The sequence below is a fragment of the Parasteatoda tepidariorum genome, chromosome X1, assembly GCF_043381705.1.
Source record: "Parasteatoda tepidariorum isolate YZ-2023 chromosome X1, CAS_Ptep_4.0, whole genome shotgun sequence".
Taxonomy (NCBI): domain Eukaryota; kingdom Metazoa; phylum Arthropoda; class Arachnida; order Araneae; family Theridiidae; genus Parasteatoda; species Parasteatoda tepidariorum.
The window spans coordinates 49,559,095-49,582,183 of NC_092214.1; the positions used below are offsets into that span (position 1 = coordinate 49,559,095).

General features: G+C 25.4%; 1 protein-coding gene across 4 annotated transcripts in view; it reads right to left on the reverse strand.

The window, feature by feature from the left end:
• Nucleotides 1–4,680: 4,680 nt before the first annotated feature.
• The window catches only part of LOC107444734 (uncharacterized), a 46,803-nt gene continuing 28,394 nt past the window's right edge, over nt 4,681–23,089 (reverse strand). Inside the window, exons 1-12 of one of the 4 annotated variants that reach the window (XM_016058951.3) lie at nt 22,371–22,622; nt 17,505–17,686; nt 15,119–15,250; nt 13,421–13,523; nt 11,769–11,874; nt 11,507–11,679; nt 11,294–11,409; nt 11,054–11,123; nt 9,675–9,746; nt 8,644–8,780; nt 7,852–8,031; nt 4,681–7,050 (exon numbers count right to left, since the gene is read on the reverse strand). In XM_016058951.3, coding sequence (XP_015914437.1) covers nt 7,888–8,031; nt 8,644–8,780; nt 9,675–9,746; nt 11,054–11,123; nt 11,294–11,409; nt 11,507–11,679; nt 11,769–11,874; nt 13,421–13,523; nt 15,119–15,250; nt 17,505–17,672 — 1,221 coding nt within the window. In that variant the 5' untranslated portion in view covers nt 17,673–17,686; nt 22,371–22,622 and the 3' untranslated portion in view covers nt 4,681–7,050; nt 7,852–7,887. Of the gene's footprint in view, nt 7,051–7,851; nt 8,032–8,643; nt 8,784–9,674; nt 9,747–11,053; nt 11,124–11,293; nt 11,410–11,506; nt 11,680–11,768; nt 11,875–13,420; nt 13,524–15,118; nt 15,251–17,504; nt 17,687–22,370; nt 22,623–23,089 lie in introns of those variants that run through there. The other 3 variants (XM_016058948.3, XM_016058949.3, XM_071187942.1) reach the window with 3 other exon arrangements.

Below are 23,089 nucleotides of genomic sequence, written 5' to 3' on the forward strand. Positions count from 1 at the left end.
CAACAATAATGGGACCTCTAAGTTTTTAATAAATTGCATAGCATTAAATCAGATTTAGACAATTTGCCAGTGCTGCGCTTGCGTAGTGCTGACGTAAAGCTAACCCGCGTCCGAATCGGTCACACCCGGTTATCACTCCTCCATTTACTGTTTGGGGAGCCTCCTCCTTAATGCAGTACTTGTAGCATTCCTCTCACAATTCATCATATTTTAATAACGTGTCCATGTTTTAACCAACATCGTTTAACGTCTTTTGGGAGTTTTATATTATGAATTTAAGATTTGTTGGATGACGTTCATCCTCCTAACACTTTTGCGTATTTACGTGTCATTGGTATTTTTAACCGTATATAAATGTTGTAACAAATCTACAACTTTATACACTTTTATAGACATCCTATCACCTTCGTACTATTTTACTTCGTGAGTTTTATAACTGTACTCATACTTTTAATCTGGTTTTATTCACTTACTATATAGCAATGCTTTATCAGTTATAACTGTGCCACAATAAAAATTTTGCATGCACTTAGGCTTTGAGCTGTTTTGCCGTATTGTTTGCAGCAGCATGTCCTCAATTGGACCTTGTGCCACTAAACCCCACACTCAATGAATCATAAAGCAGGCATCCATAACTTACTATTGGTCTTAAAATCACATTGTAAATGAGAAGTTTCTTTTTGACACTTAATTTTGATTCTTTTTTTTAAAAAAAGATATAAAACTGTCCTTTGATGGCTTTAAATTTTTTAGTTATGTTTAAAATATGTTTTTTTCTCAAAGTGTTGTCAAAGGAAGAATTTTGCTAATAAGCACCATCTATTGGCCAAGTCGATTGCAAATATCATTAGACATGAAAAGTCAGAACTGTTTCAACAACGCACGTTAAGAAAACAAATATTTGTTAGGATGCACTACTGCACCCGAAAAAAAAAATAAATAAAAAATATTGAAAAAGAACGTATGTGTAAAAAGGCCTTTATTGTATTACCCCACCTCTTTTATTAATTGATTTCAGATACATTGACTTGCCTATTAATTAAAATTTCTTGGGGGATATTTTAAATAGATTTTTAAAGTTTTAACCTCAGAAATTTTTTTTCAAACAAAAAATTGTCATAATGTGTTAAACTTTCAAAAAAATAACCATATTTCTCCTCGGGAGTATATTGGGCCTAAATCACATTTTTTATCTCTTTTAGCGAAATCAGTTAATGACTTTGAAAGTTGTGCTAAATTTCAGTTTCTTGCAACGTTAAGATCACGCCAAAGGTAGAGGGTGGAAAAAAATAATAAAAATTAATAAATAAACTGACCTCCCTGAATAACTAATGATCGGATCTTCATGTTCTAGAACTTAATCTTAATGATTCGAAGGGTGACCTCAAATATCATTAATTAGAGCAGACAATACTTTGATTTACGAAATCATACACAAAAACGCACTTTCTCTGAACAAACATAACTTTTTTTTCAACTGATTCGAATTTCTTACCTCCAAAATATAGAGGTTAGCCGCAATCTGGGAAATATGGTCCCAATAGTTCGGTCAGGAGAGCGGTCACAAGTTTGGACCCCTTAATGTAAATTTTATTTTTTGCGTATTTCGAAATATCTTAAGAATTTCTTTTTAAGCGAATTGAAAAAATTTTCACACAATTATAAAATTCATTTATGCAAAGATAATTGTTTGCTAAAAATAAATTTTATTAAATATTTATTACTTTAATTAATAGTCGAAATTTTTTTTTAATTGTCAGGTATACAATTTTTTTCATCATTTTAAAGAATGTAATTTTACATGACAAATTGAGCGAAATCAGTCAGTTACTGAGAAACCGAAATTCTCAGAAAGGCGTGTTTTTGAAATTTGATTAATTTTTATTAATATTTTTATAAACTAATTTATAAAATTTTATTATATTGATGTATTTGATTAAGAAAATTATGGTATAGGCGGTGGTGAGAGATCTTAGTGATTATCCAAAGAGATAAAAACAGACAATATAAATCATACATTTTTGATTATTTTTTTGTACCATGTAATTGTTATGATATGATGAATACAAGAAGGAACAAATGTTAACAATAAAATCAAATAACATTTGATTTTTATTATTTGTATCCATTTTTCGATATTCCTTAAAAAAAATAATAATTTAGTTTTTATTTAATTCAGCATTTGAACCATATACTTTCTTTAAATAATAATGAAAACAAGTTCATTACCTGTCTCACAAGCAACCAGTGGCCTGTGAGGTGAACCACTGCAGTAAGTAAAGTCATATAATATTTGCAAATGAGATTGTTAATAAGTAAATAAAGAGAGCTGCAATGTAACAATAGAAAAATTTATTAACAACAAAATTTTTCACAATACAAAAAGACTTCAAGAACACAAACCCCAAGTACATTATAAAAATTTAGAGATTCAAAATATTTATGACTTATTATCAAGTTGATTTAACAAAACTAGTTCAAAAATTTTAACATTTTACAAATTTGTCCTCACCTTTTCGATGGGATTTGTAAAGTAATATTTGGCCATATTCTAATTGTGCGCTGACTTGAAATAAATTTCAAGTTTAGGAGACTTTCAAACTTCTAGTGTTTACATCATTAAATATAATAAACCTCATTTAACAACAATATATGACTGAAGTGCAGGCTTAATGATACTTTTTTTAACAGATTCTATAAATATAACCGAAAAACTTTTGAATTTTATTATAAGACTTTTTTTCTAAATATAACAGAAATGAAAAATTCAGAATATAATATAGGTCATCTTAAAAAAAATTATAATCAATGGCTTCAAAAACAATTTATGAAATTAATTAATTGAACTGTATTATGTGTTAGCATTTTGTAAGGAAAAATTTAAAAAAAAAACACAGAAAAAAGTTTATTGTTAGGATGAAATTGTTAAATAAGACTAACTATAACTTCAAAATGCACTTCAGCTTACTAAAATAGTCATATGAATCATAATTTGACAAACTTACAGTAGAAAACTGAACATTTATAAAATGTCTTTCACCTGAATAAAAAATAATGCATAGGTTGTAAAACAAATTTCAATAAATTTTTATTTTTTTAATTAGTCTATAATTGAATAAATACTATATAATTAATGCTGTAATCAAAAGGTTATTCAGCAGTTCAGTTAGTAACCTAGCTATTATAAAACCATTACTGAAATAAATTTCACTACTACAGTCAAACCTTAAAAACTCAAACATTAATGTTACTAATTGCATGATGTCAAAGAACCTTTCATTCTTTCTAATCTATCAAGAAAAAGAAAATTTATTAACTTCTTATCGCTAAAACTTTTAATATTTTCTCGTCTTATCTCAATATAATTTTTAATTGCAGTTTTATTTGCTATCTTTTATCCCCAATTAATTGTCATAAAGATATAAAAAAAAAAATTAAATGTTACAACTTGCTGATAAATTTAAACTTCTATTGCATAATTCCCAACCCCTCAACCCATTTCAACTGTTTTCTTACTATTTCACCTCATGTAGTAATAAAATATAATTCAAAAACTGTATATATAATCATTGGAAATACAAGATACCATAGAAAGAGAATGATACTGTCATGCACAGATTTTTTGACAATAAATTGATTGAATTATGCAAAACATACCAGATGAGAAAATTAGAGCTACATATTTTCATTGAGAAATCAGATTTTAGAATTGGAAAAATAAAAAACTTTTTCTTTAAAATTTTAACGTTTCTCTTTCCTATTGCACAAAATTCAATGAATAACTCCAATTACATAGTAAATCAAAACCTCCCAGCTCCTTTCAAGTTTGAGATATCAAGGTTTGACTGCAAGTATTTTAAAAAAATTCATTGATTCTAATGAATAAAATTTCATTTACTACTTTTATAAATTATTTTTTGAAAGGTTTCTTAATTATTTTAGCACATGTCAAAATGAAGCATTACTGCTGCAATCTTTACACAATTTAAAATTCATTAGTTTTCTAAAAGAGAGTCTTAAATGAAGCTGATATCAAAATACTTTAAAATTATATTTAATTTCTTTCTATGGCAATTTCATAAAAGAGCTTTCCTACTAAAGAGGGTTTGAAAAAAAGAATTTATTAAAACCAGTAAATAAACATATTTCTTATGGTTTTTTTTTTTTTTTGATTAGTCATATTATATTGGAATTTTATCAAGAGAAAACTACAGTAAAAATATTTCACACATAATTAACAATATTTAATATAATAAGGATATTTATATGTAACCAAAAAATATTACTCTCAAAATAAAAATTTTGTAATCACAATAATTTACAATAACACTGAAATAAGTGTTACCAGCTCTGACAACATTTAGATATTCAACATTAAAATCTTCTAAACTACTTGAGACAAAACATACAGAAGCAATAAGCACATTTTAGAGAAAAAAAGTTATAACAAAACATCTAAAACAAAAATTTGAATCTCTGCTTTAAAAGCAAAGCTAAAGATGATAAATAAAAATAGAATTTCTAAATTAAATATTATAAGTGTCTTACATTCAATGACACAGTGAATAAAATTTGAAAAATATTATAAATACAAGTTTTACATAGTAAAACTTTAGAAAACAGTTATAATTATTGATATAAACAAATTGTGAAAAGATATTTTATTAAATCCATTACTCAAATCCATAATATCAATTTTCATATGATGATGTATAAAAACCAAGAATTGACACACAATCACATTAAGATCATTATTTAAAAATCTTTGACAAATTATTTTATCAGAGAAAAGAATTCAGAATTAAATAAATGTTTAACAAAATAACAACTTGTTTAGCAAGAAACTTAAATAAAATGTATTTTCTAAAAAAGAATGTGCATCTGAAATAATGTAAAACATAACCAACCTAGAAAAACTACAGAAAGAAATTTTTCAGATAAAATAGTGACAGTTATCAAAATAATTTCTGAGTATTAAACAATAGAAATTTTTCTACAAAAGTAAATATATGTTTAATAAGCTGCTTTCCCACTATAAAAAATTCCTTTTCATAAAAATCATTTTATGTACAAATTTAATTCCTAATGAAGTTTTAATTTTCCAGTTATATTTAAGATCTCTTACATGTTTGGAGAAGTCAGAAAACGGTAGGTATGCACATAATGCTTAAAAAAAAGTATAATTTTTTTAAGATTAAAAATGTCAACACTTAGAATTTAAATTTAAAGGAAGTTTTTAAAAGTTTCAATGAAATTAAAGAGCATCTTCTAAAATTTCTGAAGAGTAAAATGCAATTTGAAACCATTTTGCATGTTATTTAATTTAAAGAATGACATTTGTTTAATTTGCTACAGTCAAAACATAGAAATAAAGTTACTGTATTGGCATTTTTCCATTGCAGAATTGAGAGGAACACGAATTTATTACAACTATTTAGTCACAATGATTATAAAATGAAGAATATTTGACACACATCCTGATGTTTTCTACAGTTAATAATTCATTTGTAAGGATATTTTAATTCAATGAAACATTATAGAAAAATAAACCTGTAAACATTCTTGAAATATTTGAAAATGAATTTAACTATCAATACATGAAAAAAAGCCATTATATGACCATTAAATAGCACCAACAAATACAAAGATTAATAGAAAGCAACAGTTTCATGGCACACATTAAAAAGTCAAGAAACTCTTCCAAGAATGAAATAACTTTCTAGTGACTAGACAAATTTTACACATTTTGTACCACAGATAAATGTAAAATTGAGACTAAAAAGTTGTAATAATTAAAATTTTAAGTAAAAAAATAGGCTTATTAATACTTTAAAAGTTACACCTGGAACAGATGACCTAAACATATTATAAAAGCTTCATCTAAACACTTATCTATCATTCAATTAGTCCACAAATTTTATCAGTTGTTAATAAGCTCAAACTTTTCTATCACAATCCAAACGATTTTCATTTACCAACGCATTTACTTTTTTTTATACGAACAATTCATACATTGTTCACTTATCTCACAGTTTAATTCATTCAAATTGAGTTCAGAAACATCAGTTAAAAGAATTAGTTCATAGGAATAAAAAAAAACTTTAAAACAAATCTGAAAAATTATACAAAAATTTATCTGAGCATTTTTTTCCTCTTTGACTCAAATAAATAACTAAAATTTATATTAAAATAGCAAATTTCATATTACAATAAGTGCTTTTGAACAGAAAAGTAAATAAGTGCCTTGATAGTTTAAAATAAAAATAACTAATTGCAAGTCGTATTCCAAATTTGGAAAACATTTTACAATTAGGCTTATACTTCATAGGTACTTCAATTATAACATGAAATGCTTAAAGTTAAAATTTTTTATAATTCAAATTAATTAAACAGACTCTCCCTTAAGAGACGTTTTTGGCAAAACTGCAATTCAAGAAATATTACTAGATTAATTGGAAGGTGATTTTTTAAAGGAAAAAAAAATTATGGCAATTTTTGAGAGCGTGTAAAAAAATATCAATCCCAAAATAAAATTTTCTAATGTTTACAGCAGTTTAAACATGAAAAATATAGTGAATTCACTCAAAATGTAATCCCAAAAACAAAACATTCAATAATGTGTGCTGTATTTGATGTAACACATAAATATTTAACATGAAAAAATTACCAGGTTTTATCTAAAGATCTTTTAACATTTTTTAACAATAATTACTTCAATTAAACTTAATTTCAACAAAGCATACGCATTACATTATTTTTCAACATTCAACAATGAAAATCTACTTATCTTAATGAAACCATACATATATCAATAAGCCATGCAAATCAAACATTGCTGTGAGGCATGATATACATAAGACGATACAAACGTCCTTAATGGAGTATGAAGATAAATTTTTTCACAATTCTCATCGGTTACAAAAGGTTGCATTTATATGAAGAAGACATCAGGAATGAACGCAGAAGTCACAGAAGATGCAACCCTCGAAAATGGTACACATCCATAGCTCAGTTCCATAGTAAATTACAGCTTTTGTTTTGTACCAGCACCTAAAATTTATGTAAATTATTTGTAACTTATTTCAAGAAAGGGAACTGGAATATAAAAAATTATGCAACAAAATCGCTAAAAAAATACATATTTGAAATGCATTAAGTTTTGATAATTTTAAGACAGATAATTAGTATTGCAGTCTAGATTTAATTAATCCTGAATGATATTATATCCACGTGATTGATGATTTAATTCAAGATAAATTCCTCTTAGAAAAAACAAGATCATTCTAATAAATTACTTCCATGACTCAGGAAAAGATTATTATTTCCATAACTAAGAATGGATTATTTACAGCATTTATTTAATATTTGACTTGATGTCACAGCTATAGATTCAACTATTAAATTACTGTAACATTCAACAAACGCAAACTAAGAAAATTTGAGAAAAAAAAAATTCCATAAAGTAATTTAACATATTTACTATTTTTGAAACAGTAATAAGAATTTGATGCAGAACTAAAAACAATACGGGTTTAACAACAGAGCCTAAACTACATATACATTAACTACATATACATTTTTAAACATGAATGTCTATCATGTGATTCAAAAATAAATTAAGTTTAAGAACTCATTTTTGTACAGAAAAATGTTATTTTGCCATCAAAAGGAAAAATTTTGAACAGAAGATAGAATAGGTGCCAATTTTTAAAGGCCTTAAATCAAATTTGAAAATATTATATTAACTTCTCAGATGTGTAACTAAAAAAAGGTCAAATAAATTTGAAACATGATAAACATTTGCTTAACTATTAATAATGAATGCTATAGTGGTCATCCAAAAATTCATACCCTTAACTATCATTAAGTTCCCAGCCAAAAATATCTTCAAAATGGCCTTGATGACAAAAGTTCCCCAGTATTCAAACGTCTTCTAGGAAGTTCGCCAAACATTTCAGTTCCATCACGCACACTACAAGCCAATGCACGAATGCTAGCTGCTATGTCAATTGGGACTTTTGGTGGGGATTCCTACAATAAAGAGATGAATGAGACAAAGATAACTTATTAGCATAAACAAAAAATTTGGTATTTCTTAATCGGCAGCCTTATTGACGATAGATGGAGTAAAAATATCATCAGTTTGTAACATTAATAAACTTCATAAAAACCTATCAATGATTTAAAATCCGAATCAAAGTTGACCAATTTACTAAAATATCAAGTTTCAATATAAGCTGAAGAAGCTTGAGAACAAAGGTTTAATTACAAATACTGCCTGCGACAAGTATTTTTCCGTTGTAATTTCCAAAAAAACACTTTTTCATTTATATAAACTGGTAGAAAAATAGAAGATATTTTCAATAATTCTCCATGATTAAGGATAATAAAAAGAATAAATATTATCAATACATTTTAATTTTAAATTGACAGATCTTAAACACATAAAAAAAATTCTTCTCCAGGACAAATTTTATTAATCTTTATGATGCAAAAATTTTAAGAAATCGCACAAAATTTAACTTAACTCTGCACTTTTTCAATTTTTTTAAAACTATCAATTTAACAGCAACAATATTTATGATACATCACAACAAATATATAGTTCATAAGCTGAATTGTACATTAGGCAAAAATTAATACCTTTTCTTCCTCATCGTCTATAGGTGGGTGTCGTGTAAGTTTAGTAAATGCTGGAATAGACATGGGAAGAGAATTTCCATAAATGGATCGTTCTTCTCCTTTCTTTTGAAAATCAGATGTACTTTCACTTTCTGAATCTGCTATGGAAAAAAAAAAGCCTATGAGTTTTGAAGTTAATCAGATTAATTAATAACAACTTAAGTGAAGGAAAAATATATAAATTACTAATTTACAAACAAGCAAATTGATAAATCTTGATATATTTTAAAGCTATTTATTATTCAAGAATTAAGTGTTAAGAATTAAGTCTGATAAAAAATCAAAAATAGAGAATTTAAGTTTGGTTTTAAAAGCATTCACTCGAATGCATACGTATTGGGGTGAAATCTCGACGCATCCTGGAAAGCATATGTTCAAATAGAAATAGTAAATGAAAAATAAACATAAAAATTTCATATAAAATTAACTTAAGTGAAAACTACAATAAATGAAACAAGTTTTTCAAGGAGAAACAAATTTGACAGATTTCCTAAAATGACAAATTACTAGAAATACAAATTTTTTTAAATTCTAACATAGAAACAGATGACAAAATAATGTGAAGCATTGGCTACTAAAGAAATTAATGAAAAATAATATATTGATGTGCAATTTATGATTAATCTGTTAACTATCACAGAAACTTGAAATGCCACATTTAATAAAAGCGATACAATTTCATTTCTTCATTATATTTTAAAGTTAAAACTATTAATATAGACTTATTACAATAGTACTAAAGAAAGTTACAGCTAAAGAAAAAGACTAGAAACAAATTTAAAAGTAATAAAACATATAATCTGAATGGATAGCAACAGGTTCATGTTGCAATCAAATAAAAAAATATTTATTTAACCAAAATAATCTAGTTAATTGAAAATAAATTAAGTCTATCTCAACTTTGTACCAAGAGTTAAAATATGTGCCAAACTGAAGCATGTCACAGAAACATAATAAAGTTAAGTTACTAATAACATTAATATATTGATTACCTTCACTGTCTCCATCAGATACACCAGAAAATGATTCCTCCTTTGTTTCAAATTCTTCCATATCAAAAACACCTTTGTATTAAAAAAAAGAAAAGAAATCAAGTGAATCTTTTTTTATGTAAAAAATATAATGAAAAATAATTTTAATTGCAATAAAGGAAAAGCATACATAAAAAGAGCTTGTTGAAACTTTGAGAAATTTAGTCATACTAATATAGCATTAATATATATTAACAATAATATAATTTCGTCATAATAATAACAGTTAAAGCATAAGATTTCTCAGTGAAATTAAAAATCATATCTTTTAAGATATCTGAGAATAATTTAAATCTGAAATATGGTAACTTCAGCCTTTAGAATTTTTATTGAAGATATTTTTCAGTGCTATTAAACTAACTAAAGCATTAATTTTTTTAAGAAATTAAGAATTTTTTAAAATTTTTTATAGCATTTCAAGACATCACTAATCAATTGTCTGACTTCAACATGTTTAAATTGTTTATATGAAAAGTTGGTCAAAATTCTTTCAAATAATTATAATTTCAACAATCAGCTAAAATAAATAAGCATCAGTTTAAACTGATGAAATTGATCTTACATTCAACACATAAATGTTATTGCATATGGAAACATGAAGGCACAACAAAAATAAAAAATAAATTATTTTCATGAATTTTAAACAATAATTTAAACTTAAATTATAAGTTTAGAACAGTTTCATTAAATGATTACATTATCATTGACACTGATTTAATGAATAATGATATTGATTTTTATGTTTCAAAATTTACTCCTTGAAACCTTTATGTTATATCTAAAAAATTTTAAAAGCATAACATAAAAAGAAAAAATAAAGAACAAGATTTTAAAACACTTTATTCTCTACAGATACCCTATTTATTGCAACTATGCTTTATTATTTATAATTCCATGGTCTTCATATCATATTTCAAGTTCTTGCAATAAAAGGCAAATGACATTTTCATGTTAAAATAACAAGTAACAGGAAAATAACAAGTTGAATCTCCTGAATGCTTCCTTCAGTCACTCTGGTTTTATTCCCACATTTTTCAACCAAATAATAATCCTTGGTATAAATTAATAAACTTTGTAAATTATTGAATGTGTAAGTAAAATCAACTGATTTAACCCATATAACATTTTTTTCTAAAAAGTATTAGCTCAAGAGAAGAGAAAATTGATCACTAAAAAGTTTGAAGGATTTACTTAGCAATTATTAAATAAATCTAAAAAAGTAGTGTTTCTAATAAATAATTGTACATGAAAAATGAAAAAAAAATTTTTTTTTTAAACTTAAAATATGAACCAATGAAGAATGTTCACAGAAAAAATATATAACTAAGCAGTAACCTTACCACCAACATCAATACTAGCAGGAGCTCGTTTTAGCTCACGCTTTCCTTTTGTCCTTGAGCGAGATGGATTCTAAAAGAAAGGAAGAAAAACTTACATACTTTTCTAAGATCAAAATACATTTCTTTACATACAAACAAATATGTTCTATTAATTAATTGCAGAAAAACAAACAAATTAAAAAAAATTGAGTAGAAAATCATTCAATTATGAAAGAATATGCTTCATAAATTTTTACTTACAGATACAGTTCTCCTAAGAGATCGGACTCTCTGTTGTTTGACAATTTCCTCAGTAGGAATCTCAGATGTTTCACTTCTGTCAAATGCAGAATCTGTAGAAGCAGATGATTCATTGGCTAATATAAAAATTTAATAGAATTTAATAATATATATTGTTGATGAAATATTTATGATATTCAATATAACAATAACAATGGCAAGAAAAATAATCACCAGAATCTCTGTTTAAAGCAGATGAAGAACCCAATGAATTTTCACCTGAACCTTCGTCATGACTATTTCCACTCTCTTTACATTTAAGCATCAAGTACACCATAGCTTGCTTATGCTTTCTTACTTGTTGTAATAAGTTGTTGTATTTCAATTGTTGTTCATCATTATATTGACTAAAAGATTTCAAATAAAATTGTACTTTAATAATTACATAAGAATCTATAGGCTAAAACTACCATAGATCTAAAAACATAATATTCACCGTATACGAATTTCCATAGCTCTTTGTTCCTCTTTTAAATAATTGGAAACTTGACTCTGAACAACTTCTATGGAACTTCCAATGTTTCCATTATGGAATTCAACACCTGACAAAATGCAAATTAGTATTAAGATATTTTATTCCTTTTCCGCTTTATTTTATATACCGGATAATTGAAGTGATATGACAAAGAAAAACGAAAAAGAAAGAAGTGCTAACAACAGTAATATATAATCTACAATATATAATCTACAATATATAAAATTAACAGAGTAGGAAATTCAAAGGAGAAAGTGTACAAAATAAAAATTCAGGGCAAAAATACAAATTATGTTCATATTTTGAGAGTATAAGTGATGCATCTATAATATATTTTGCATCTATCAATAATTTGGAATAATTTATGCTTCGGTACATAAAAAAATTTAGTTTAAAAACTTTTTGTAAAACTTCTGTCACCACCTTTTGATTACAAATATCCAGGCAGAGTAACATGTCCATGCCCTTTCGCATTGTGAATAAGTCTAAATGCTTTTGTATTTTTCAATTTAGCTTGAGTCTTTCAACAAGTTTTAAAATTTAAGATAATTAAACTCATTTGCGTTGAAAACCAAATTTCAATTTTAAAATCTAAAAATACCACATTCTATATTTAATAATTTAACTAAACAATTAAATAATGACTTAAGTTCTCAAGTTAAAATTAAATTGTAGTAACATGATTTTTAAACACTTTGTGTTCACATTTTTTTTAGTACAGTCATTTTATAAATCTTATAGTTATTTTACACCTATATGAGTGATTTGTCTGGTACCTATAACGATATACCTTCCTAACGATAACTATCTTTAATACTGTAGATTCTAGCTTTCATTGGATATGAAAAGATAATGAGAAAATTCACAATTTTAAATAAGGACAACCTTGTTTAGTCTTGTTAAAACAATATATATATATATATATATATATTTGAAGAACCTACGACCTGAAAAAACATTTAATTTATTTACATAACATTTATTTAGTTCAGTAAATTGAACTTAAATATTTACAATGGTATGTACTATTCTTCAGAATAAAACAATTTTTTGCATTATGTCTTTCAATCATAACCTAAAATGATAACTTAGCATGCATATTTATAACACTTACAGCATATTTTTTAATTATAATTTAAAAAGGTAATCTAAAGAAAAGATCTTGCAGTTTTATAATTGACAAGGAGATAACTTCATAAGAATTAAAGAAAATTTGGAGACAATGGACAATGAAAGGTGGATAGTCTCATAACTTTTATTTTTCTAGAAAATATGTGCCTTGATTTTTGCTGATCTCCAAAGCAAAGAAAATGGCCTAATATGCTTTGTTACCTAAAAAGCTCTGCAAGTTGGTGTTGAAAAAAATATTTAAGATGTTAAGAGAATGCCCTTTCAAAACTCAAAGTGTCCTTTTTCAGAGAGGAAGCACACTGTTCTTATTTATTCCTAGGGAGAACTCTGCTATATTTAAAAAATTTTATAATTGCTACAAATTGATATCTTAATAAAGCTGGGTACAAGTTCAATAGATACAATTACTACTTTTGGTAGTATTTTATCCATTACATAGATTGGTAATAAAGATAAACTAAATGTAAAAATAAAATGCTTACCAATATTTTGAATGAAATTATCATTTATTTCTGGTAAAATCAGTTTGAATAATGAAGAATATTTCACAGACTCCATTAAGGATGATATATGAACAGGATCAGTCTACACAATAAGAATGAACAACAAGAACATAAATTGCTTGAAATTAAAATAACTTAAAAAAAAAAGCATGAGTACAAGTAAACATAGTTTAAATCTAAAAAGTAGCAAATAAATCAAACAGTCTATAAACTAAACAAAAGCTAATAAATATAAGTTATTTTTACCTACAAAAACATGACCAGGCTCAAAAAATAGCTTGGGTTTTTTGAAAGGAAATTTAAGAAATTAGAGGACAAATTAAGAAAATTTAACATAATCAATGCATAGTCATTTCCATACAGATAGGAAATTTATTTTCCTACATCAAATGCATGTTGAATTGCTGCTTTATGCCTCTGACAGTGTTTAACTATTAAATTTTTAGAGTAATAAAATTTTACAAAATTATTAGTTGTATATAAGGCAAACTAGGCTACATGGCAAAATAACCCATGTTATTTACTAGAGTTTTAAATAGAATTTCAAAGTTTATATAATCTTTTAGAATAATTTATTTTTAGTTGGAACTAAACATGCACTATTATATCTAAGTTTTGTGTATTTTTTTCTCAACCAGGTTAATTTGCATTACATTTCTTTTCCTATTAATATATTTTTTATATTGGCATTTTTTTTAACATTAACATATTTTTTTACTATTAATATATTTTTTTTAATATTAATATATTTTTTAAACATAAATCTTTAATATTATTCTATTTTAGTTAATAGTTCTGGTTTAAAGTGACTAGAAATAGAGAAAAATATATACTTTTAGAAGAACGAGAGTTAGACTGGGAGCCTTATGCAAAATTTGCATTTGACTCTAATAAAAACTAGACTTTAAATTTTTTGGTAAAATAGAACATTCAAAAATTCAAATGAAAACAAATACAAAAACAACTGTTTCTTTCAATGTTTTTGGTAAAAATATTTTATAAATTCACTTTACAATTACATAAAAAAAAAATTTATAGCATCATAATTAAACTTTTTAAATACATTTAAATTAACAAATCACACATAATAATAATCAAAACTACCAATAATATAATGCAATCATAATTAGAAATAGCACACTAACTTGTCTAAATGCAATAGATAAATTACACACAAAAGAAATAAATCCCTTAGAAAATATGACAAAGAAAAGTTTGAGTGAAATTAAACAAATTATTTTCTAAAAAAACTGTTTATCTGTCATCTTTGATTTGCTTCAGAAATACAAAGACTCTTGAAACAATAAGTATAAATTAACAAAAAAAAAAAACCCAAGTAATGAAATTCACATAAAAGATAGGATCCTTTATTGAGACACAAATAGTGTAACAGGAAAAAGACTCTTGAAACAATAAGTATAAATTAACAAAAAAAAAAAAAACCCAAGTAATGAAATTCACATAAAAGATAGGATCCTTTATTGAGACACAAATAGTGTAACAGGAAAAATAAGAACATAAACACAGTAAACAAGACTTAAATTTAAAAGTGAGAATGCTTAACACACCTCACTCACATACTGAGAAATAAGAAATTAAGAAGATAACAGTTGGTTATATTGTATTTTAAAGAATGTATAAAATTTTAAAATGTGCATCAAAATATAGATACAATACCTGAGCTTGCATGCTGACATATACTTTATCATTATCATATGCATGCTTGGCAAATACATCCATCATACAACAAACACATGTGGTTATAGACCAATCATCCACAAGCCTTTCCTTGCACAATCGCTGTTGAGACTGAAATCATAAAAGAAAAAAGTTAATTGAAACTCATTTAATTTGTTTAAAAAATGTACCTAGTTTTAATCAAAATACTTTTCATGATTTTTGAGAATCGTGGTATATCTTTAAGGACAAGGGTTTTTGTTCTTTAATAAAACAAAGGTCAACCTCTCGAGACCTCAGCTTTGAATAATCACAGAAAATTTGATTTTTACTAAGTAATATGTAGCTTAGAAGAAATGAAATTCATAAATAAAATAAATATATATTTTTTTTTAAAAAAATTATCAATTTTAAAATTTTACTACTTTTTTTAATTATTTGATTCACTTTTTATTTAAGCATTTTTTGTACATGTTGTAGGATACTTTTATAGTGCATTTCTTCAAATTTTGATCTAGCTAGTAGATCAAAAATTTTCATCTATTAGCTAGACTCAAATAGTGAGATATTTATCTAGCCTAAAACTGTCTTGAAGGTAAATCAAACTTCTCACCTAGGGGTCCAAAACCTTTTTAAGTGAAGGGTACAACAGTTTGACAAATGCCCACGTAATTAGACACGTTGACTGCAATTGTGATAATTTATGCATAAACTTCATTGTTTTGAATACCAAATTCTTTTTATCGGTCTACTTCCTAATATATAAACAAAAAATAAATGCTTTTGAATATTAAAATTCATTCAAACCTAAAGAACATAAAAGTGATACTTTTTCAAAAATAAAAAAAAATTACTTGGAGTCAAATTGAAAAGATATAAAGATGAGGAAAAAGTAATTTTTTTTATTTTATCACATCACACGATGTAAAGGCTTATTTAAAAATAAACTGTGATGTCTGTAGAATAAAAGTAAAACAAATAAATATTTTATTGAGCAATGTTAATGCAAATTAAATATTTTAATTTAAGAAATTTTAGGGTTGTCTAAAATAATTTAAAATAAAACATATTAAGCTCAAAATAAGTTGGGAACAGTTTTAACTTCAAGATATTTATATTTAGTGAATTATTAGAGATATTATGAAAATTAAAACTTCAGTTTTTTAAGCCACAAAAAAATTAGAAAAAATGATAAAGAAACAGTAAAGTTTTTTCCCCCATGTTCAAATTTTATGTGTTGCAATAATATTGTATTAAAAATTATTTAATTATTTTTAATTATTGCAAAAAAAATGATAAATTCTTTACTTAAGCTTTTTTTAAATATTGTAGGATATGATTATAGTGTATTCCATAAAACTGAACAAAGTTCAATCAAACTTCTAACCTTTCTTATAATTTTTCAGAGTAATTAACTAAAAATTCTAACCAACAAAAATAAAATCAATCACTTTGTCAATCAATTATTGCACTAAGAAGAAAAAATTTTTATGTTTTAACTTGCTGAATAAAATTAAATAATTTTTCCAAAATATTATAAATCCTTTAAAAAGTATTTTAGTAAATATAAAAAACTATTTCTTCTTACATATAATTCGATAATTAAACAGGGATGTAACATGCATTTCGCCGAGCCGATGTTTCCTTACTATATTTTAATATTCTTTCTCGCATACTGGTTGGGGTATAAACTTAGAAAAAAAAATTAACGTCTTTTGGAACAACATAAAAATTTAAGGTGCAAAAGAAAGAGAGAAAAGATTCGATACATAACTTAAATTTAATTTTAAGAATCACTCTAACCAAATCAAATGATAAATTAATTAATTTCACAATTTGATTTCTAAAAATATTCATTGTAAATTTTTTTAGAAAGATGGCTTTATTCTTATTTTCATGGACACAGGTGGTAATTTACATTTATAATAAAAGATACAACGAAAATTAATAATAAAAACTCGGTGATTTTTATATCAAAGCCAACTCAATTCAATTTTTAATTTATGTAAAGCCAAAATGTTTTAGATAAAGATAGTTAAAAAATTGTAGCTGGTTTTACTTAAACCTTGACTTTAAAAAAAATACCCATATACTTAGAGCAGAATAATAAATTTGTTAACAGATATTACTAATAACTTATGCAAGATAAAATCTGGTAACAAAATAATGCCTGGTACTTGTGAAGCCTTAATAAAACAAAAACAAAGAAAAATATTGAAACCAGATGATAAAAAAAAGAAGATTCTGAATTTGTTTTATTAGAAAAAAAATTATAAATTAGCTAAGAAAGTTTATTTCCAAGGGGAAAAAAACATAAAAGTACAGTAATTAGAACAGAAATGTAACTAATTAGATAAGTATACATGCAAAAGTTTATTATATTTACCATGGTAACTCCAGCTAAGTCCAAAGTACAGACATAAATCTTTGATGAGAAGAATGAATCAGTTTGAACATTTTTCGGAACACCGGCATCTGAGGGATCTTGTAAATTTAAAGCACTCCCTCTAGTATGCACACGAACATTCAAACAAGAGCAAGTTAACATAATCATGATCACAGATAATCCTAGAAAAGAAGTTCATAATTAAAACAGCTATTTTAAGTTATTGATTAACTCTCTGAGAGTTGAGCCCCTAGATCAGTGTGCAGGGGTATGTTCAGACATTTCGTGAAAGGTCCGGTTTCTGTAAAATTGCGAAAAAATTACTCGCAACTTGTGAATATAAAATAAACGTCAAGTCACATTCTTTCAACCAGGGTCCTGCTTTTATGAATTCGTGCAAATAGGGTCCGGTTATTGCAAAAAAAATTTCAAGGAGTTTTTAAATTTTAAATAGATCATCATTATGCTCAGCACTGCAAAATTATAATTAAAAAAAATTAAATTTTCAAAAATGAACAGCAATTGCTGCTTTTAAATTAGAGATGCAAGATACAAATATTTGGTATTTAGTCTTTACTGCTGAACGCAGAATATTCATTTCAGACGAATAAGGGAAGAAGTGTCCTCCGAAGACAAAACTCAATTTGTTTACATCCATCTTTCTTATCCCCCCCCGGGAAGGGTTTATTCGATAAACAAGTCCGATTAAAAGAAAATTCATTATGTGAAGCGACCGTTTATAAGTTGAAATATATTATTAGGAATTAATACAGTTGAAATATATTATTATAAATATATTATTATAATTACAGTTGAATATATTATTATAAATATATTATTATTAATACAGTTGAAATATATTATTATAAATATATTATAGGGAAGAAGTGTCTGCCGAAGACAAAACTCAATTTGTTTACATCCATCTTTCTTATCCCCCCTCCCCCACGGGAAGGGTTAATTCGATTAACAAAACAATAATGAAGATAAACAAATTTGTGAAGGGTCCGATTAAAAGAAAAATCATTTTGTGAAGTGACCATTTATAAGTTGAAATATATTGTGAAGGGCCCGTTTTTATGAAAAGATATTTTGTGAAAGGTCCGATTTCTTCTAAACAGACCCCTGGTGTGTATTTCATTTTCTCAATAATACACTATTTTCATATATGAAAAATATGTTGCAGTAGAGTGGCCAGCTGAATTGGGGAAAGATTGTGGATCAAACACTCACTGAGTAAACAGAAGAATACCATATTGCAGTAAAACAAAATAATGATTAAATGATCCACTCTTAAAATTTAAAGTAAAACATAACTTAATGACTAATTAATTGAATAGAATATTTTGTAAAACACCTTTGAATGATTTTAATTTTCAAAAATTCACTAGAGGTAACTTAACATTTTATTCCCCAAATGTTAAGTGTGGAACAAAAATGACACTTAACACTTAAATTTTTTTTTAACTGGCATGCTCTAGAATTGTATACAAATTATAGTAAACTGTGACACTGCTTGGAGGGTTAATCAGAGAAATAAAAAATAAAACTCAATTTCAAAACAGAGTCATCCTATTATGTATTTAAAAAAGCTGATTTAAATAAAAAATAAATTGTATACTTTGGAAGGCAATTTAAAGTTCTGATTTTTAAAAAAAGGAACACCTCAATTACACTTTCATTACTTAATTGCTAATATTAATAATAGTACTTTTACTACTTAATAGTAGCAATTTTAAAATGGACATCCTGGAAATTTTAAAAAAAATATATCTTGATTTATAGAAAACTTGAATAGATTTAACAAACAGACCTTTTGGATTCATTGAAGAAATTGTATGCAAAAAATTAGTTTGATTAGAAAATTCTCAAAAACTACCAAATTTAGAATAAAGAAAAATTCATGTGACCTTGTAAAGTATTGTTTGCCACATTTTTTATGGCATTTTTCATGTCACCAATTTAATTTTAACAAAAACATATATTGATATTTTAGAATTATTCCCTCAACCAGCAAAGCTTGTGAAAATGCACAAATCCCTCAGCGCCATCAAAATGAAAAGCAATTTCCAAAATAAACATTCTAAACACATTAAAATTATCAAATAATCATAATAATAAACAGGGTAATTGTGAGCCTAAGTAAAAAATCCTGAAAATTTCTTGAGTAAAATCATTAATGACGCATTTCAAAAATTTAATGTTTTTATAAATTTAAATCATTTATATTTTCAAAACATGAAATTCTAAATAAATTATATGCAACATAATTTAAATAAATAATTATGTATGAGTTTACTTCCATCTTTCACACTTATTATTCAACTAGAAAAAATATTTAAAAATGAAAGAGATGCCAAGTATAAATTCTAGTTCTAATATTTTTAAATAAAATATGCAAGAATTTTTATGATTTGTTTAAACTTCTGAACCTTGAATTTCCGGATCACAATTAGTGAAAAATCCGGAAATCAGGATTTTTTCCGCAGCACAATCCTCTCTGAATAAAATAATAATAACAAAGCAAATTTATATGTAAAAATACCTCATAATAAGTGTAATAAAAAGAATCAAAATAAAGTAAAAACCTCTATTATTTTCTATAATTGCACATTAAATTATTTTTGTATCTAACCATATATATTATTATAAATCATTTCGGCAACCAAATATCCTTGATAGCTTTTAAAGTGCAAACAAGTTCTTATGATTGTGCAAAGTAAAAAAACAAACAGACTATTTCAACATGCTATAGAAAACTAACTCGAATAGTTAAGGATTACACAGTAAACATTGGCACAGAGGCTACCTTTTTGCGATAATATCGGGTTAAACAGGTCAACGGAATAATCCAAGAGTACTGATTTTTTTTATTTCATATTTGCATTATTTATTGTGTGATTCATTTGATTCAACATTTTTTTTATTGCTTTAACTATTGTAAACTAGTTTTTCTCATGAAATTAATCTATCCTAATAATAATAAATGTAATGAAATAAATGAATCTAAATGTATTATCTTAAAATACATAGGTTGGTTTTGAATTTTTGAAAAACATGTTTGTTACCCTGAATGAAAGCACCATCATATTCTCATTAAATCAGTTAAGAAATAAAATAAAATGTACCTTAATTTTGAGCTTTAATTAATTACCCCAACTTTGTTGGTAAGGCATTTCAAAACGCTTTGTCAAATATATTTCTAGTTAGTAAATGATATTGAGTTTAGAACTTATGTACTTATAACTGTTTACTTTCTTTTCATAAAACTTAGAAAAGAATAAGATTTCCATATCAAATATAATATTTGTAACATATATTATTTCAACAGGGGATTCTGGATAAAATAAGTAAAGGTATTATAGACTTAAAAATTTTAAACTGGAATCACTTAGCAGGAAAATTTGAGGATTAAAACTAGGATTATTATTATACATGTAAAACCGTAATATACAGCAAAATCGAATATTTTAATTACATTCATCAAAAAATAGGTTTCATTTTCTTTTAGTAAATATAAACCTTGCATTATACAGTGAATTATTAACTGGCTGGAAATTTTATATATTAAAAACAAAATAAAATTTAGATATGATAGCTCTGCTGAACTTACATCTGATTTCCATCATCACCAATTTTACTCTTCATTCTGAATTATTTAACAATATGTTACTTTTATCTAATGTCATTCATTCGAACAAAATATGCAATTGATCGCCAAGTTATTTTTTAATGAGAGACAAATAAAGCAGCAATAACAATCAGTGATGCAAAAAGCCTGTTTCCTTTGTTTACAAAAAACCCTAATCAATTGGGTTCCTAATTTTACTGGGTATTTAAAGGGTTTTTTCTCTTCTAAACTCTTAGAGTAAGTCTTGCTGCATTAACAAATACCAGTAATTTAATTAATAGCTTAATACATAAGTAAGCCTTTAAAATTATTATACAATTCATTATCAATGTTATTTACATAACAATATAATATATACATGTTATTTACATAACATTATGTAAAATACATTGATAGTTAGAACACTATTTTACAGTTATGAAAAATTACTGAATTTTCAAATGCTCAAATTAAGTAATAATTCATTTTAATTCAAATTAAAGACATCAACTTCAAAGTCAATTTTCAATCTAAGATAAATTTTGTTTTAAAAAGCAAATAAATTAGAAAAAATTCAGATAGCTATAAAAAATTAAAATGTTACAGATCAGTAAAAACAAGCTTATGCAATTACTAATTTAATAATTACAATCAAGAAATTTATGCATAAAAGTATCCTTTAAAAAATAATTATACATGTTTATTATACAGAAACAGTTTTGGAAATATTTAATAAATTAAAATAATTATTTACATATTTATTACATTGAGTAGTGCAACAGTCTATGTTGTATCTTAAAATAGTACAATGTTGTACCTTGTTATAACAGCAAATCAATTGTATTGCGAATCAGTATCTTAAAATAATTTGGAGAGAATTACATAAATGGCATTTTTTAGTTAAAAAGAACCTCAAAAGAATCTTTTTCTGTATAAAGAATGAAAAAGACTTTAATAATGACTATAAATGGGATTTTAGAAGGACTTCATAAAAAAACAAATGTAATGACATTCTTACAAAAATTCATCAACTTAAATATAACTATGTTGATCAAGGAGCAAAAATTAACAAAATCAAATTGCATTTAGAATTTTCCGTAAATTATCCACAATAAAAACAAAAATTTATAAACAAGTTTGATCACATCACATCAGACGGCAAAGTAAACTTTTAAGAAGCAGTTATGTTATTATATTCAGATCTATTATAGGATAAAAATTTGATTAAATCAGTTTGAAAAACAAAAAATACTTACAGAACAATAATTCACTCAAAAAGCTAATGAAGTGTATCAAAGCAGATTGAATGATTGATTATTTAACTAGTAAAATACTAAACTTGACTAGGCAACCTCGAACTTCACGTGTTGCTACAGTATTAGAGACACAATAACATGTATAAGCACAATCATCTCATCTCTGACACTCAAAGCAATGATTTTTGGTCACTGAGATGCAGCTCACTGATTGGAGCGAACCTAGACCAAAGACTGACTGAGAGCTTCTGTGACAATCTAATCATGCCAATTCTGCATGGAAATCGCCAAATAATCGCCAATGTTTTCCTTTGTTTTATTAATTGAAAAGACATTTAGAATCGCCGCGATACAACAGATAAAATTATCTTTCCTTAAATTTTACGAAATTTAAGAAGTATTTTTTTGTTTAATTAATAAACGAAATAAATATGAGGGAAAACAAGCTCGAAACTATTAATTAATTTTTTTNACAAATATTTCTTGTTTTTAATATAAATACCTATAAATATTGTCTAATGAAATAGTTTAATAATTATATACTTTAAATTTCTTTAAAAAAATTAACAAAATATTTAACTAATTTAAAATTAATTTTAAACTAAACTAATTTTAACAGTTACCTGCATTAAAAAAAAGGTAAACAAAGGGGTGTGGTCAAAACTGAAATGGTCATAACTTCATCAATTTTGCTTTTATTCCAGAATTTTTTTTTTTTA